The sequence below is a fragment of the Vanellus vanellus genome (assembly GCF_965231255.1).
Source record: "Vanellus vanellus genome assembly, chromosome: 3".
Classification (NCBI taxonomy): Eukaryota; Metazoa; Chordata; class Aves; order Charadriiformes; family Charadriidae; genus Vanellus; species Vanellus vanellus.
In genome coordinates, this window is record NC_138907.1 from 54,153,276 (window position 1) to 54,171,725 (window position 18,450).

At 44.9% G+C, this 18,450-nt stretch overlaps 1 protein-coding gene across 1 annotated transcript in view; it reads right to left on the reverse strand.

The window, feature by feature from the left end:
- Window positions 1-18,450, reverse strand: part of FNDC1 (fibronectin type III domain containing 1) — a gene marked incomplete at its 5' end in the record, with an annotated part of 72,840 nt that overhangs the window by 39,318 nt on the left and 15,072 nt on the right. Inside the window, 3 exons of the mRNA XM_082481094.1 lie at window positions 547-661; window positions 2,505-2,603; window positions 4,440-4,649. Coding sequence (XP_082337220.1) covers window positions 547-661; window positions 2,505-2,603; window positions 4,440-4,649 — 424 coding nt within the window. The remainder of the gene's footprint in view (window positions 1-546; window positions 662-2,504; window positions 2,604-4,439; window positions 4,650-18,450) is intronic.

Here is an 18,450-nt window from a genome sequence, read left to right on the forward strand (position 1 = left end):
TTCAGGCCTTTGGCATATTCCAACCCATTTCTCTGTTTATTTTAGTCTCCCACTGCTGTGGTATGCTGCTGTGAGCCGAGCTCTCCTGCTCACGGGAGACTCTGACCGGCTCAGCCTCAGCTGCACAGGGTTTCTGGAGGGTCAGTGGATGCAGGGGGCAATTGATGGGCATCTTTAACGTTGCAGAGTGATGCTTCCTTCACCCGCGGCATGGTCATCTCAAAGCACAAATATCCCAGGCTGGTGCTGACAACACTTCAGAAGGGACCTAAACGCCTGTAGATCTCTACATACTAGAGATCAGGGCACAGGGAGGCAAGGAGGGTACATGACCCCACATCCACCCACGTCAGGTTTCTAACAGCTTCTCTGAAGCATCCTCTACCAGCCACTGTCAGAGGTAGGGATGTACAAATTCCTACGCCCTAAGCTAAATTATTCTCATAACCAACTGTAATTAAATAAATGCAAAAGCAATCAGCAGCGTGTGTTGGCAGCAGTTCACCTACAGTATGCATTCAGAAAAGAAAACACAGGGCTAACTACCTATTTGCTGCAACCTTCTGTTTTTCATACAGTGGGTCTGTCCAAGCAACGAGCACAGACTGAGAGGACATAACTCGAACAGTTATGTCTTGTGCCACCTCCACCTCTTCCTCCTCTGAAATGGCAAACCAAAATAGCATATCAATAACAACATCGGAGTTCTCTCATAAAAAACAGTTACTGTCTTCAACTGACATTATAATACGCACACAGCAGAGATGAATAACAGATACAGTGGTGGTGGGAAACCAAGTACATTAATTACTGATGGTACCCCATGGAAACATCATTTCTTCTGTTAGTTGTCTGTTTACAAGACCAGAGCACTAATATATTCTACAGTCCTTCAATATTCTATCAGTCCCCAAACTGTTACTTACAGCGAATGTCTTATTAACATACTGACATTCATCGTCTCTGGCAAACTCACTGCTAGAGCTGCCTGGAAAGCAGAAATTTTGCCTTATGAAAAACCTTGAGATTTTAAAATTTGGGTTCATTTTGAAGGGCAATAAAACCAGGGACTGTCAAAAATTCTTCACAAGGGAGAATTCCTGCATATTTTACATTTTTGAGTGCTTCAAGCAGGTTGTTTGAATTCAGCTTTTCATTTTTTATGGTATATAAGGCAAAAATAAAGAAACATTGAAAGAAGAAAAATAATTGACGTCTGCTTTTATGACATATCAGAATATCTTTTGCAAATGACTTACAAAACTTCTAAATTAAGTGAAAATAACTTTTTTTTGAGGTTTTTAATTTTGATGAGGCTCCTTTTTCTATCTGTCGATCAGTTTTTCCAGTCTAGTCTACTTACTGCCCCAAGAAAGATTTATTACTCTTCCTATTAGTGTCACAGGAGCCATTCCCAAACCTCTCAGAGGCACAGAATGCACAAGGTGCAACTTTCCAGCCCGCGATTTACAGAAGAGTAACATTGGAATAACATTGATGTCTCAGGAAAGGAAAAGGGCCGGTAAACTGGAGTACGATTTCATTCTCTAGGGATTCATGTACGACTGAACTCCAGGGAAAGACTGCCCTTCTCTTCAGTGGGTGGCACGCTGCCCTGGAACCCAGCTCTGCCCGCAGAGAAGGCAGGCAGCAGGGAGGCACATCTCACTTCTTCCAATCAGGCTTTTAATGCAGAGCGTTCTCAAACAATTCCAGGTTTTCCAAGCCAAACAGCTACAACACAGAGGTGGCTGAGAGGAGCCATCTACTACCCACAAGTGGTTTAGGGGACCTATTCACAAAGTTTTGCAGTGGAAGAACCTGAAGAGAGAAAGCAACCATGAGAATTGCATGGCATCATGTCCCCAGAAAAGGGGTGAGGTGGGATTTCAATACACCACGGTTCCCAGTTCTGATGAAGGTGTTCTCCATCACCATCAAAATATCTGAAACACTCTGCCACCCCCGTGACATTCTCATCGCAGTGCAAGGGGGTGAGAAAGCGGCATTGGCATGGAGATGACTCAGAATCTCGCTCAACCTTTTTAACCTCGGCAGCAGTATGTAAGGACTTCTTTTCAAAAGAAAGTGAAAACGTTTGCTGACCAGGTTTAGGCTTCTGGAAATCAACCCTTCGGGAAAGGGTGTGGAGGTCTGACAAGAAGGCATACTGTTGTGGACATCCTGGCTTTGATTTAATCAAGTTTTTTCATGGGGATATTGCAGTGCATAACATTTGCCAATAGCTACAGAGGAGGAGATTTTAAAAACCAAAGCAAAAAACTCAACAACAGAAACTCAACCAACCATGTTGAAGAGTCGTATCATTTTATTAATACTGCTTGAATAAGAAAAACAATTGGAGTCAGCCATCAAGCTCTTTAACGCACAGAGAAAAACCTAGCAGCTCCAGCACCAAAAGACTTGCAGTCTAAAAATCACAAAGCTACCTCATTGCATTCAAATATCTCCAAGAATTGTCAGCAGATGTGAAAGAAACATACCTGTGACTTTCCTTTTAGTTAAAGATGACCTATAGACAGGTTGGCTCCGTCCTTGGGAGCTCCTTGATGGCAGCGAAACCACGTGAACTGACTCAGAGGCTGCACGTGTGGGGAAAAATAGAGGCTTTTCTGTAACCTTTTTCATTGCAAAAAGAATTATTCAGTCTTTTCAGGCAGAACTCTGTATTATTCTTTTCCGAGATATAAAAGGAGAAACTTCCTTGAAAGGTAATTTATTTAGATACATACCATTTATGTAAGAGGGTTCAATATGCATGCAGTAAGAACAGTAAAGTTGGTATTTTAGAAGTAGGAAACCAAATTATTAACATGAAAAGACCATTACAAGAGGCCTATATTCTAGCCTTGAGTTCTTCTCCTGATAATTTGATTATTTAAAAAGATTTGTTCTGTTCTTTAAAAAAAGCATAGTATAAAAGTAATGAAAACAAGAAGTAGATGCTGAAAACCATGTTACATAGTATTTCTCATAGAGATTAAGTTTGTTACTGAACTCTCACTAAGTCCGCGTACTGCCTAGACACGCTCTCAGCCTGCAGAGCAGTGGTACACACTGTGCATCAAACAAATGGGGAAGCGTCCTCCACACGTCCGTGTCTCAGCCCTGCCACCTTGGCACAGATGCCAGAGTGGCCCCTTCGTGAGCGGTGCAAAGAAAGAGAAAAAAGGGAAGGGATACTAGAGAAGGGATGAGACATAAGCAAGAGATTCCTGTTAGGAAAAGGCAGAGTAACTGCTGAAGTTGACTGAGGAATTCTCTCTCTTTGGACAAATGTAGATAAAGATGTGCATTTAATACCAAACCCAGAAAGCAGAAGGGGAAATAGACATTTACGCTGCAAAGCCAGGAATTCTGGCAGCCACGTGTGATTTTGGAATCATCACCCACTTTGTAACCCAAGACCAGACCGTCTGTGGGATGGGCTTCCAGCCTACAGGAGAGATTTTGAGAGGAAGAAGCCTGAACTTGAGCAAACACACCCAAACAGCAAAAAGCAGCTGAAGCTTGCAGGAAGAGGATCAAAGTAAGGCTCCTGAGTGCTCGGTGAGAGGCGAGAGGAGCCCAGGCAGCAGGACAGGGACAGGTCAGACACGACACAGGCAAGTGACACAAAGAGCGCGAAGGGGAACGCTCAGTCTCTGGGGAAAGAAAACTCTTGCAAACCCCATTGCTACCGTTAGATGGGAAATCCTTTAAATCAAGGGCAGGTGATCTAGGGCGTGAGTACAAACTATCACAGCATGGCAGGACAGAGAGCATGGAAGAGGCCAACATGACTGTCTTAGGAGCCCTTAGTGACCAGGACCTCATGAAGCAACTGGAGAGAACATGGGCACACGAGTGTAACACTCTAGTACGGAGCCCATGAAACAGTTTTAATGGTAAGCGTGCATCCATTTAATTAAAGAATTAACTTTTTCTCCACTGGCTGAAATAATGTAGGGCCACAAAGTGTAAGAAAAGGACAAGACAAGGAACAATGGATATGAGAAGGATCAATGGATATAAGAAGGATCAATGGATATGATATGATAATGTAGGGTCACAAAGTGTAAGAAAAGGACAAGACAAGGAACAATGGATACGAGAAGAATCAATGGATATGACAAGGAACAATGCGGCCCCACCTCATGCAAGGACAATCTGAGCTAAGCCTCTCCTCCTCAGCCATTCCGCCTGCTATTAATATGAATAACTTGCACATGGTGTCTCTTCAACGCAGCATCAAGGTCTGCTGCGCTTTCTACCCTGGTCATCGTATTTTTCTATCAAGAACATGTTACAGAATGCAATTATAGTGAGCATTTCAATTTAAAGGAACAAGTCATTTTGATCTGCGATCACCGAGCAGCCGCAGGGGATTAGCGAAGTGTGCTAGCTCAGCTAGATGCTGTCAGGGAAATCTGACTCACCTAGTTTTCTTGCTTCCTGGTTTTGTCGCTCTTGCAGCAACGGAGCATAGCTCATCCTTCGGCTGCTCTCTCCATACCCACGGAGGGAACCTTGGGATCTGCCGCGTGGACCCCTGAAGCCTGCTCCGTAAGGTGGCTTCCACCGAAAAGATAGTTTGCCATCTGGAGACTGGGCACGCACTCTCAGAGGTCTGTTTGGCATGTCCTTCTCTTCAAAAAATAAGCAAACACACACACAAAATCCATCACAGTTATTATGAAGCATGTGATGTATAGCAGCCCACATATGTCTGTTGCTAGCACACATATCAAATAAAATTAAAGAACATAATTTTATAGTTTCTTTAATTTTGCTATAAAATCCAACTGCAGTAACAACAAGTTTTCCAAGAAGGATGTACAATACTCAATAGCGTCTTTTCCCAGGCCCTTCAGACAGATTGGTGCAAGACACTGAAGGTGAAAACATATCACCATACAAGGACTTCTGCCAGAAACAGGGGATGTATTGTAGCTTTCCTGTTTAATTTTTTCCTTTTTGAAAAAAATCCCCTTTCCTTAGTTCAGGCACACCAGAACATTATGTTTTCGGCAAGTGCTAAAGGTCAGCGTAAAGCACAGAACTGTTTCACTATTTTTAAACTTCCTTTTAGAAAGTAATCCACATTAAAAGCAGGTTCTCTTCTTCTAAACCCATCACTAATGGTTCTGCTCTCCGACAGCCTCGTATTTAACAGTTCTGTTCTGCACATGCTTCAACTTTTGACTTCCCAAACTCCCATTATATGATCCCTCGAGCATCCACTGCTGTAACAGGTACCGTATGCGAGTCATTTGTTTTTACGCTTGCTGGCGAGTTAGTAGCGCTCTTTAAGAAGTGACACTGATGCAGAGATCACTCAAGCAACCAGGCTGGTTGCTCTGGACAGCATCTCCAGTTTTCGTGGCATTCTCCATCGCGTACGACCTGCACCACGCTACCGTGCAGGCTGCAAGCAGAGCAGACAGCAGGAAGAAAGGTGCTGGCAGCACCAGCCAGGACTGAGATCTCCCACACGTGTAGTGATTTTTTGCCTCTTATCTTTCACATTTCGGACTCAAAGCAGATCTCCCCCAATCTCTTCTAGCAATGCCACTCCACCAAGCACAATGTTGTGTGAACCTGCCAGCACCGAGGTTACACCTTGTATTCGAACCCTCTCACTCGCTGGCTGAGCCAGTCATTGCAATCACAGCAATGTCAAGACAACAAGAGGCTGGGACAGCCACAGCTGCCAGAGACATGGACAGGCAACAAAAGACAATGCACCCAAGTACCCCCTGTCAGAGCAATAGTGAAATCCTCTTTCCAGCACCCATTCAAGAGCTCCAATTTATTCATGACAGCACTTAAAATATGTTACTTCAAGTATGTATTGATGTCTGCATGTTCCTACATACACCAAAAGCAGATCCTTTTCCAATATTTCTGCTCAGTGACACCTTCTATAACCGAACTGCTCACTGGTCCTGATTTGCTGACAAGGTTGCATTTTCCTACACATGCCCAACAAACGTTCTTCTATTAAATTACCCTTTGGAAGGGATCATAGTGACTCTCAAAGCTGTTTGCAGGGCTTCTCTTGAAACCCCTGTGAGAAATGCAAGGTTTCAGTGCTGATGAGGCGTATAACATACGCAGAGAACAGTACACTCCCAGGGAACTCTGCTTTTCTACTGAAACATTGGGCAGCAGCTCAGCATGGTAAACCTTGCCATTTTATTTTGCCTACAGAGAGACTGATCATCAGTTTAAACACATGGACTTCAGCAGCTTCTATCTTCTAGCTGCTCCTCACCACCCCAGCAAAACGAAGCAGATATAAACCCAGATTAACCAGCCAATTAAGCTGATTTTACACGCACTGTTTGTTGCCAGAGCAGCGTATACTTGCTGGATCACAGCAGTGGATCTGGTCATAAGTGTTTAACAAACAAGAAATGCTTTTTGCTATACAATAAATATGGTTGCTTTGATGAGGGTCCCTGACCACTTTTCAAGGAATGTTCTCAGTCATGCACTCTTATTAAAAAAGACACCTGCTCCCACACAATTTCTTTTTCTTGCTCTCCTGAGCAGTTGCTCAACAGATTTCAAAAGCCTGTTAGTCACTGACCATGTAGGCACACAGCCTTCATTCACAGCACCACCATGGAGAACCGAAAGAGGGCAAAATTCAAGCTGGACCTCTGGAGGTCTCTTCTCATCCTCCTGCTCAAAGACAAACTATCTCCAGCACTGTATGAGGCCAGCCCTGGTTTTCCCTAGCTCAGTCTTCAAAACCTCCCAGGATGGAGACGGCACAGCCTCCCTGTGGACCTGTTCCGGTGCTGCACCAGCTGCCTAGGGTGAAAGCTTTTCCTAATGTCCAACCCAAACAGCAACTTGTGGCTGCCGCCCAGCACTAGATGTGGCCTGCCACCACCACAAAGTGGCTTCCTTGCTGCCCTCAATCAAGTAGCAGTTAGCTGCTGTGGGATGTCCCCCTACCCTCCTCTTTGCCAGACTGGACCAGCCCTGCTCCCACAGCCTCTCTTTGTAGCCCACGTGCCATAGGCATCCACTACCTTACCAGATCTCAACATCTCTCCTGAGCAGCCCAGCCCTGGCCAGAGGGGAGTAACACCTCCCTTCGACCAGCCCCACTCCCCTGGGCACCTGTGGATTGCCCAGCTGTGGTGCGAGCACACCGTTTGGGTTTCCTCTCAGTGGCTCTGTGGGTCACTGAGCGCCAAGAGCCCACTGGCTCAAGATGGCCAGGAATGATGCTGCAGCCCATCAGCTCTGCTCCCCCAGTCAAAGCCACAGCTTCCAACTCGAATTGAAATAGCGAGTTGTAAGGGACCAAGGACGCAAAAGGAACCAGCCCAGCCAGAGAGCCATACAGGAAGTACTCAATTTAAAACAAATGTGGCTTAGGCAAAGAGAAGTTTATCAACCCTAATGCTGAATGCAGGGGATAAACTGAGATTTTGAAACCAGGGCTTTCTAAGGCTTCAATTACTTTCCTCATGGTAGCACCAAACTTTACTGCCTGTTGTTCCCATTTCACTGTTTAGCTCCAGTTTCTATTTATCCTTGACACAGTTTGACCATCACGAATCTGAAGGCATCCAGAATGGTGGTGTCAGAGAACGGTTTAAATGGCTTTGCTGGTAAATGCCGACCCATCAAAACCAGTATTTTTGTGTGGAATATGCGCCAAGCTTGACAAGAAAGGCATTTCTCATTAAAAACAAAGAGCAGCAGAAGGAACTTGGCACAGCCCAGGAGCCACCAGCGATAAGGCTGAAGGCCCTGACCTCAACCACAAATAGGAAGAAGGTGAATCTGGGCTCACGCCACCTTGTACAAGCCCTTGTAGGGCTGCTGTCCCTCAGGCTCAGGCACACTGCAGGGCCAGCATTCCTCGCCGGTCAGGACATTTCCCACTCTTTAAGCCCCCCACAGGACAGCAAGTCACTGCATCCTTCTGTCACAGCCCCTGCACCTGAGCCCCCTCCTGCCCTGGTCTCCTTCTTTCAACTCGGCTCCAGGAAATAGCTTGGGTTTCCACAGGGAGCATAACACCGGGACTGCGAACTCTGAGCTTAGGACACAGCCTCACTGTGTCCTAAGGACCAAAGTTCGGTCCTGCTGGCCAGACTCATTCATCTTAAAAAAAAAAACCAACCAAACCAAACCCAAAACCCAACCTAAACAAAAACATCCTAAATTAGCTACACTTGTCAGGACAGGCAAGACAAGGAAGAAATGAATCCAGTGCATCATTTAAGCCATTCAGTTCCCAAAGTGGCCCCGTCCTGTGAGGACACTGGACTTCCCAGGAACAGTAGTCTGGAACAGCTCACAGCTAATGAAAAAGGAATTAGACGCAGGTCAAGCACTATAAAGACACATCCCATGACCTTCCTGCATCACTAGGATCCCATTCACTGCATGCCTGGGTGCTGGATGTAAACCTGGAGATGGCAAGATCTGAACCTGCTCAAGAGACTATGCAGTGGATTTTTTTGCCGTACTGGGCTAAAGAAAGCAAAACCTTTTGAGAAACCAAAGCATCATTTCAATCCTAGACCAAGGGAGACGAGAATAGGTCCAAGAGAAGGGACATGGAAAGAAGGAGTTGAAACAGGGGAGATAAAAGTCAGTGAAATAACTAGTATAATAATATTGAAAGTGACATGGAAATAGGAACACACATGGAAACCTGATGCAGACAAGGAAGAAATGTAGTGTTGAAACTGAGAAAAGGGTAAGAGTGAAGTAGCATGGGTGGAAAAGAGGGAAGGACTAGACAGAGCTGTAGCCACTGGATGCTGGGCTTAACCACCTTCAACAGGACGTTGCACAAATACTCCAGCCTCCTCCAAACAGATCAATGTGACAATAAAAATTGCCTCACTTAAGCACAAATATCTACCAAGTATACGAGTACACCAATCTCAGCAACAGTGGTACGGAGATCTGTAAATAAAACATCATCCTCCCAGAGGGAGAAAAGACACATTGGATTATACCTGGGAGTTTGCACTCCCAGTGACGCAAGAAGGTTTACCAACAGGGGGACCAAGCACAAACAGAAATCCCAGTATCTTGCTTGCTACCTGGCGTAACACATCCCCATGTCACAGGATGGATACATCACACTGCTACTCACTCCCAGCATCAATACCACAGCTCCATCCAGGCCAGCTGAGTCCAACTCAGATAAATGGGCATCCAGAAATGGCCCAGGACATCAGTCATTTCTAGGGCTTCTGAGTAGTGGGGAGCATTTACACCACTTCTCTAGGCTGCAGTCTGATCCTGCCAGGCATCTCTCCCTACCTTTTGCAGTGGTCTAAACTTGGGCAGGTTGCCTGAATCCTTAGCAGAAGATGACCCTAACAGGTCCCAAGACAAGACTTTGGATCAGCATGAAAGCTGCATAGCTGACAGCTACTACAGTGTCTGTGGCTTCTCCTATCAGAGACAGTAGATATGACCTTTATGAAAGCGTACAGGACGGCAGCTGTCTGTTCCCCATTTAACACCTATTCTGGAACACCGGGAACTCAACTGGATTTCAGCAAACTCTGGATGAGGTCCCAAATCAGTAGCAACAAAAAAGCTAAGCCTTCAGATGCATTCGCTCCCACCCCCTTTTTTTCTAATAAATTTTGGGAACAGCTACCAAGTGCTTGATTGAACTGAAGGTTCATTCTTCCCCATCTCCCCACTATTTGCCACAGTAAACATCACTAAGTTTTTTTTCACTTTTGGTTCCAAAACTGATTTAACAGTTTTCTGGACCTCCACTCTGGCCAAACTAAATCAACTGGTAAACACCTTCAGACCTCATCTAAAGAGCTACCTGCAATTAAAATAAAATTAAATCCTTTTCTATGTTCTGGAAAATAAGAAGGAGTCACTCCCTTGTGCTCTCTTCAGAGTAGAAATCCAACATTACCTACAGCTGCAGGAATTTGCGTACAGTATCTTGGCCCCAAAAATGCGGGGCTGATTAAAGCCTCGGTATTGACTTTTCACAGTTGAAATGTCCACTAGTATTGCCAAAGTTTCTGTGCATGTCAGGACTGTGGGAGAACATTTTACAAATGATGTAATCCCAGAGCATGAGGTCTAAGATGAGGGTAAAACATCCTCTAAACAACCACACAAGGAGGCAGCTTGCACTTGCCAAATCACACAGATTCTTCAGAGGGCCTCATCAATTATCTAGCAAAGGAAAACACAAAATAGCTCCAGAAGAAAAGGGAAGTACTGACCCCTAGTAATCATTCTATAACTGTGGGGGAAAATATCCCAAGCAACTCAAACCTATTAAGATGCAAGAGCAATAATGTAGTTGAAATATGAGGTCACAAAAAATCAGGCACTTTGATTTACCACCACAAGTCTGGGTACAAAATGTTCGCTTTTGCCTTCCCTAGTCAGCAAAAACTTTTCTGCATTTTCCTTCTATGTGCCATTACTTCAAGACTGGAAAACTGGACCTATAAAATGGGTTCTGCTGCAGAGAGGGCACATATTTGGCACAGTCATATAGTCTACCAACATCTACCAACCTATCTTTTCACTTCAGGCAGAAGGTTGGGAAGCTAAGCACAGTGACCCAGCCATGGGCAAAGTAACAGTTTGAAGACACAAGTTGTAGCAGCTTAGAGATAACAAACTCATCAAAAAGGGATCAAATGTCTTCATTAGAAAAGGCCAAAGATGCCAGCTGGCAAATGAAATCCTGTCGTGGGCAACTTGACCAAAAATCATCATCAAATGAGACTGATTGACTCTAAACCCTGGATTTGAGACTTCTGCTCCTTTACCAGACAAAACAGTATGGAAGATATTAATTAAAATGGGCCAAGCTGATCAGTTCATTCACCCTCCTCAAAGAGCAGATCGTTAAGTCTTAAGAGGTGTTTAAGTGCTCCCTAACCACAACCAACCCGTCCTCTGAGATAATAACCTTGCACCACTGCCAATCTGCAAGAGCAACCCAGTTTCAGAGCTGAGCAACTCAGTTTACGAATGCCCTGCAACTTCCCTCCCAAAACCCACCACCAGGGCTAGAGAAGTACCTCAGCCCACTGTGGTTCCCAGATCTCCAAGCTATTTCTTTGGGATGTAACACTCCTGTACACCATGCATTCTCATAAGTGTCTGAGTCCTACCACCACGGAGGTATCAGCCACACTTACAGAAAAAGAATGACAGTGAATAAGTGAACAGAAAAAAAGAGACACTACATTTTGATTCTTCAGCTGGCAGCTCTAAAATCAATTCCATTTGTGAGGTAAGACCTTTTGTAAAACAGCCACAGTCCTAAAAATTATTGCATCATCCTCTCCTAAATGCAACTGCTTGAGTGATGACACTCAAGTTCATGGCACGTGTGACAAATACAGCCCAGGGCACCTCTACAATTGCCCTTGTTTGGCAACCTGTGAAACCAAGACAGGCACCTGCCCAGAGGTGCAGAAAGACTGAGGGACACCAGCCCCGCAGGAGGCACCAGGGAAGGCGGGGGGAAAGCCCCCCGCTCGGATGGCAGTGTTCATGCACCAAGGGCTGTACCATGGCCAGCCCTTTGCCAGGGAAAAGAGTTTACTGGTTTCAAAAATACTTTGCAACATGATCATCCATCCCTTCTTCATGCCTGCAACAGGCATTGTTTTCCACACGGAGCTCTACAGTCTTCCAGCACGTAAATCACTTTGTGCATTGGCTTTAATTGGGACAATTCCGATACACCATTTTATTTTTTCACCTGATTTGAAATAGATTATAAAACAGAGTGTATTTGAAAAAGGAGAAAGCAGAGCTTTACTAGCGGAGCCAGGTGTCTAAAGCTCTGTAGTCCTTTGTGCAACTCAAGATTTTCAATCCAGTTGTTATTCACGAACAGCAAAAGAAAAATGGCATTTTACCATCACTCAGAGGCACAAGGGAAAGAGAACATCCCCCCTTTCTCATCCAACAATCCACACAGGGGCAGCGGCTTTGCTCCTTGCCTTCACATACTCTCACTGTTACCTATCTCCACACAGCTATCCCAAAGCCACATCAGCAGGAAAGTAAAGAAGAAAGAGGACAGACAAAATACCACAGGAAGATACTTGTTTTCCACCCAAAAATTAAAGCACCGTGTCACTTTGGCAAAGTATTACTGGATTTTGTTGGTTTGGGTTTTTTTTTTAAGTTGATGGTTTGAGCCAACCTCCGTTGAGAAAATGGGAGCAGTTCCACCAGCTTCAATGAGGGCTGGATCGAGGCCATCCTGAGAAGAGTTCACTCTGCAAAGATATTTCCTGCAGCCGGTGAGCCAGCTCAAACAGTGCTGATGTGGCCCTCTAAATCGAGATCTGCTGACTGCTCTAACTCCAGAAGACTCTGGGCTCGATGATTTACTTCAGACCAGCTGTGGCACAGAGCACAGCACTGAGCCTAGTGGGGCTCTTTGTAATATTGCAGCAGTTAACACGTGTAAAAGCGCAAGTGTACGATCAGGGAAAGTAGGACTGAAATGGGAGAAGTCGTCCAGCCTCAGGCTTACCAGGTTGGTAGGACCCCTAGCATTTTAAAATGCACTGTCAACCTTGTCCCTGTGGGGGCTGATCAACTTTTTTAATGCCACTAATTTATACACTCAGCATCAGATCTCCTCCTGGAAATAAGCCAATCAGTTAACGCAGTGGAGACAAGTGACACATAAATCCTTTGTTTCTTGCAGCAAAAAAAAAAAAAAAAAAAATGCTCAGCACATTTCCACACACTCCTGCTTGGCGTAGAAAGTGGGGACTGGAACGCTTCAGTTCCTGCAAAGCACAATGGAAAGTGTGCCATAATTCACCAGGCTCCAGCCAGGAGGTTTGGGCAGGGGACCAGTATCCAACGGTAATGCCTGATTTAAGCAAAGCGATTCATTATACATCTGTAGAGGAGTTACCTGGCATCTGGAGGACATTCTTTAAATTGACAGCATTAACAGAAGTTTCCAGCGCTCCCTTTGAAGAGCCCTTTGAATGCTAAGTACAGTAGGACTAGGGCATTTTCCAAACTCAGCAACGTATTTCTACATGTTTAATACATCTATTATGACTTAAGAACAACCGACAGTGAGTTATTGAAGGCTTCACATTCTCCGGCTGATGTCCATGCACAGATTTCCTTCTGCGTCAGCGCCCTTTGAAGGAAGTCCACTGGGCCTGGGCTACCCTTCTCTCTCATGCCTACTGCTTTTGAACACATCCCATCTGGGCTTCTCCAGTGACCAAACCACTGTGGTGGTAAAAATCCCCAGCAACCCCAAAAGGGGCTGTGAGAGCACCCTGCAGCCATGGCCCTGGTCTGCAAGCAGCCATCCGGGGTGTCGTCCAACACCTGCCTCTTCACTAACTTGGAAGAAAGTTGGTACTGGAGGGATGTCATCTTTGGGGTCTCCTTGAGAGGACAGAGAAGGCAAAACCAGCTGGCAAAGGTGCGGGGATGCCCTGACCATGGCTGACCTCACCACTGGGCTGAACCATGGGTTTAAGAAGCACTTGTGCCACAGGGTCAGGAGGGTAAAGGGGCTGCAGCCAGTTTATTTCAAAATACTTTCCACTGCAGATCCCCTTCTCACACCCCAGCCCCTGACACTACCTCCATTCATCCCATGCATGGCAGAGTAATCATGTTAAAAGTCAAAACTAGTCTGTGCCCTCCTCTGCAAGCTTCACAGCTCCATTGTCAAATACATGTCCTAAAACAAGATGTTTTCCTAATGGCTCAACATCAGTAGGCTTGGAGGACAAGGCAGAATACCCACGCACGGTACGGCTCTCTGGGACACCACAGCATCTCTACAGACAACAGCTTCATCCCTGCCTTTCCTGCGAATCCGAAATGATAGATGTACATACTTGTACTATGATAGCATCTAACAGCAAAAATCATTCCAAATACTATTCCAGACCATGAAAAAGAGCGTAGTAGCTGGTCCATAAATCATAATAACAATTTAACATTTACCCTCAACTGACTTTTTACTTAACTAACTGACCACATGAACAGGATTCCACGAGCTCCGCTGCAGAAATGGCATGGGGCTGCTCCCTCTAACGCAGGTGGAGGACGTGATGCTCCCAGCTCTTCTGGGACAGACTTCAGCACCACTGTGGGGACAAGACTGCAACTTTAATTTGGAGTTTCCTGAATTTCTATTGTTCAAGGCTTTTAACACTAACATTTGTGAAAAATAAGATATACACATAATAATGAAGACATTCTAGTAATATGTATGCGCTTGCAGGCTTAACATTTCCCTATGGTTACATATACATGGATATAAAACACAGATATATGACTCACAGATGAAATTTAGAACATTGGAAAAATCATAAAAAGACACCACAAAAGTAAACACAAAATGGAGAATATCATACAAAGCAGTAGTATTCAAGACAGAATCCGGTGGTTGCAGTTGCTTGCAGATTAACCAAAATCGCAGAGCGATGGCAACCAAAAAACCCCAATATACTAAGATGATTGAGGGATTGGAGCATCTCCCTTATGAGGAAAGGCTGAGAGAGCTGGGACTCTTTAGCCTGGAGAAGAGAAGGCTGAGGGGAGACCTTATTATGGCATACAAGTATCTAAAGGGTGGGTTGAAGGAGGATGGAGCCAGGCTCTTTTCAGTGGTTCCCAAAAACAGGACGAGGGGCAATGGGCACAAGTTGGAACATAGGAAGTTCCATGAAAATACATGGAAAAACTTCTTTACGGTGAGGGTGACAGAGCCCTGGAACAGGCTGCCCAGGGAGGTTGTGGAGTCCCCTTCTCTGGAGATTTTCAAGACCCGCCTGGATGCAGTCCTGAGTAATGTGCTCTGGGCAATCCTGCTTTGGCAGGGGAGTTGGACTAGATGATCTCTAGAGGTCCCTTCCAACTCTGAAGATTCCATGATTCTGTGATTTCAGGCTGGATCGTTTAGAGATTATTCTACACTACTGTGCAGTGAAAACTCACTGCTGTAAGAACTGTGTGCCATAGCCAGTCACTTTGCTTTAAGGAAGATACAGGCCCACTGAGAAAAGTCAAGAGGGCAGTTATAAACACAGTAATAGATCTAGAAAACATGACCTCAGAGCTAGAAGAAAGGAGAAACATCACAGCACCCAGGGACCGAGGCACTATGGGCTATCTCTGAAAATGTATTGCTAAATGGATGCTGGAGTTCCCACAAGGAGCATTGGCAAAATTTTTGCAGAGGGCACTTCCTACTGAATCCACATATTTTCTGAGGAGTTACCAGCAGTTTTCTACTCTATACAACACATCCTATTCCTTAGATCTTCTAGGCAATGCAATGTATTCAGGAAGTTACAAAAATCTTTCTTCTTCAACTCCTCCTGTTTTGATTCCATATTATCTACCGACAGTAAGTTCCACAGATACACTATGCATTGTCAAAAATCCTAAGGCTTCTCATGGGTTCCAAAAATACAGGTTTCCACTTAAAGAGCTGGTCTTCTCCCTTGTGTTGTACAGGGGAGGTTAAATACAAATTATTTAGTTATGCCCTTTACCATATCTGCTACTGGTGACTCTAAGCCTCTTCATTTCTTTCCTTGGCAATTTTTTGAGAGATTTGCCCTTTTTCCTCTGGAAATTTTCTGCTTAAAGATTATAGCTTTCTGGGCTGTATCTCAAGCTGAACATGATCGTCTCATGACTAACTACTAGCGCCTCTCTGAGCTACCAGAATCAAGCTGGATCCCAAGAGACAAGCACAGAAGGTTTCAGATTACTTTTCCATCCTATGCCCGACAGGGACCAGGAACTGACTGATACACGGTGACAGAGAAGTCATTCCTTTCCATTGACTTATGGCCTTTGTCTGTCTGTTCTCCCTGAAGACTGTGCCCTTGGTATCTTGCTCCCAGTCACGATGCTGCTCATCTAATTCTGCTAGTACATTTGTGTAGCCAAAAACTTTAAACTGCAAGAAGAAACGAGTGACTGCGTAGCTATGCAGGTACGGGCACTACAAAGAACACCAGCATCAAAACAATGAAGTGCACTGAGACCACACCAGAGATGACAGGTATCTGGTTTGCACACTCAATGGCAGGATGTCCTCCTCTTGTCAGTCGCCACGAGGACAGAGCCACCCTCTAAACCTGCTGCCTTGTAGGTGTGGCTGGTTGGCTTGAACGGTCATCACAGGAGATGGAAAAGCTTCATTTGTATCAGTGTGGCCACCCGAACCATACCCCTTGGGAAGGGCTTGTCAGCCAAGACTCCCAGACAAAAACAATGATGGATTAAAGCCCACCAACAGTTCCATGCAGAAAGGCAACTACAAAAGGCATTGATAACGTCTCACACGCAGCTAGTGACAACAGGGTAAAAACATGACATTTGGCAGGGGAGAACTGAGACTCAATAAGTTGTGCTTTGCTGCATGCCTAAACTAAGCAACGAAAAATTCATGGAAACAGTTCCTCCAACTGGGCCCAGAGCAGCAACAGCAAAAGCCACCCATTCTGGGCCATGCAGCTCCTGGATTCATCACTGTTTTAATTTTAAAAAAAGGAAAGCTTGTTTTTTCAACCTTTCCCTTTCCACACTCTTCTCAAGAGATGCTACAGAGAGCTATGCCTTAAGAAAAGCCCCTTCAAAACCTTTTCCGTAATTGTGTCACGACAGGATGTATTTTTCATTTACGACCATCACTTGGAGACTGACGTTTGTCTCACGAGCACTTAAAAATACTCCTCACCACATGTATTTGAATTCTGTGATTCAAGACTTCATCCAAAGCTCTTTGGTGCACTCCCAGCTGAAACCTTGATAGCACCCTCTATCTCCAGCTTATTTTGAAACCTACTTCCTCTCTGGAGGGAGAGGAGGAGGCAGCAAATCATTGCTCCTTCAGGTCCACCAAGACAACAAAAAACCCACCCCAGAGTCCGGAAGAATTGAACAGGAGGGTCACAAGCTCTCCTGGCTGCATGGCTCCGGCACACGGGGCTCCCTGCTGCCACCCACACGAAGCGGATGACCCCAGCTCCAAAACACATGGTTTACATCAGGCCACTGTTTCAGTTCCTGGAAACTACAGCCCGCTGTTTGACTCAGCAGCCACTTCTGGGAGAATAAAACATGAAACCCAGTCCAACACCAGGCGTCCTGAAAACTTCCAAGTATAAGGCAGTGAGACAGACATGGATGGATATAGCATAGACTGTAAAATCAGGTACTGTACGTAGAGCTGCAACCCTTCTACAATAAAATCTTCAATTGCTGAGAGAAAATGGAGTGACATTTAGTGAAGAATGTACTTCGTATGTCGTAAAAACTTTAATTATTCTCCACTCCCCAATAAACAAAAAATGGAAAAAGCTGAACATTTGGCAGATCCATTTCGGAAGTGTTTTTAAAACCGGCTACTTCAAAAGCAGCATTGGAAGCTGCCTTTTAAACCTGCCACTCGAACTATCCCTTTGTCTAGATACATCTCCTCCACCTGGCTGTCTAACACTAATTCACATTGGTATTATTCTATGTTTTTCTTGCGAGAGCTGCTCTTTCTAATTTTGCTTCAGGATTCTCTTCAATGCATCTTTCAAGGTCCTAATATTATCAGCTTGCTTACATTTGAAGTACTTGAAGTTCTTCATCTGGCAAAACCAGTTTTATTTCTGGTGTACAGTCCTCTTTGACATGACTCAACCATATCAGCCAGAGGTCCTTCCAGAACAGCTGTCAACGTAAGGATTTGGCTTCCCATGCAAGACAGAGCCACAATACTGACTCCTCCTATTCCTCGAGAGTCCAGTACACAGTTGCAGGATGACAGCACAGCTCGATTAGATGGCACCTTCAGCAGAATTAGGTTTACAGCCTTCAAGCTTTTGATAAATAAATGTCAAACCTATCATATTTGAGTGAGTTTCAGTTGTATATGCAGGTATCCTTTAAATCTTTGTTTACTGACTTGAAGTCTAACTTTTTCTGGGCTTAAAAATGGAAAGGGGTAAGGAGGGACTGGACCTCTGTGGTACTCCAGGTTTGACCCAAAGCTCCCTGGCTTCAGTAGGAACCTCTCCTTTATCATGCCTGTCACTGGAATTTGGTTTGCAAAAACGGGGACTCGCTGATTTAACAGAAAAACAACTTTATAGAAAAGCTAACCTATTTCTTTTACACCATCCATATGACAAGGAGCAATAGTATGAGCTGTCAACCAGCCATGATAAAGCCCAACCAATTCTTCCATGTACATCTGTTCAGTCCCTTGTCCTCAGGAAGGAGGTAATATTAGTCCTTCTTGCCTGAGATGCACCTGAGGTTTCCCAGTGCTGACACTGCATCGCCCCACAGGACTCCTGGCTGTCTCAGCTGGAAGCTCCCGTGATGCTCAGACCCATCCTTGTGGGCAAGAAACTCACATTCCTTAGCTTTGGTGGACATCCAACTGCA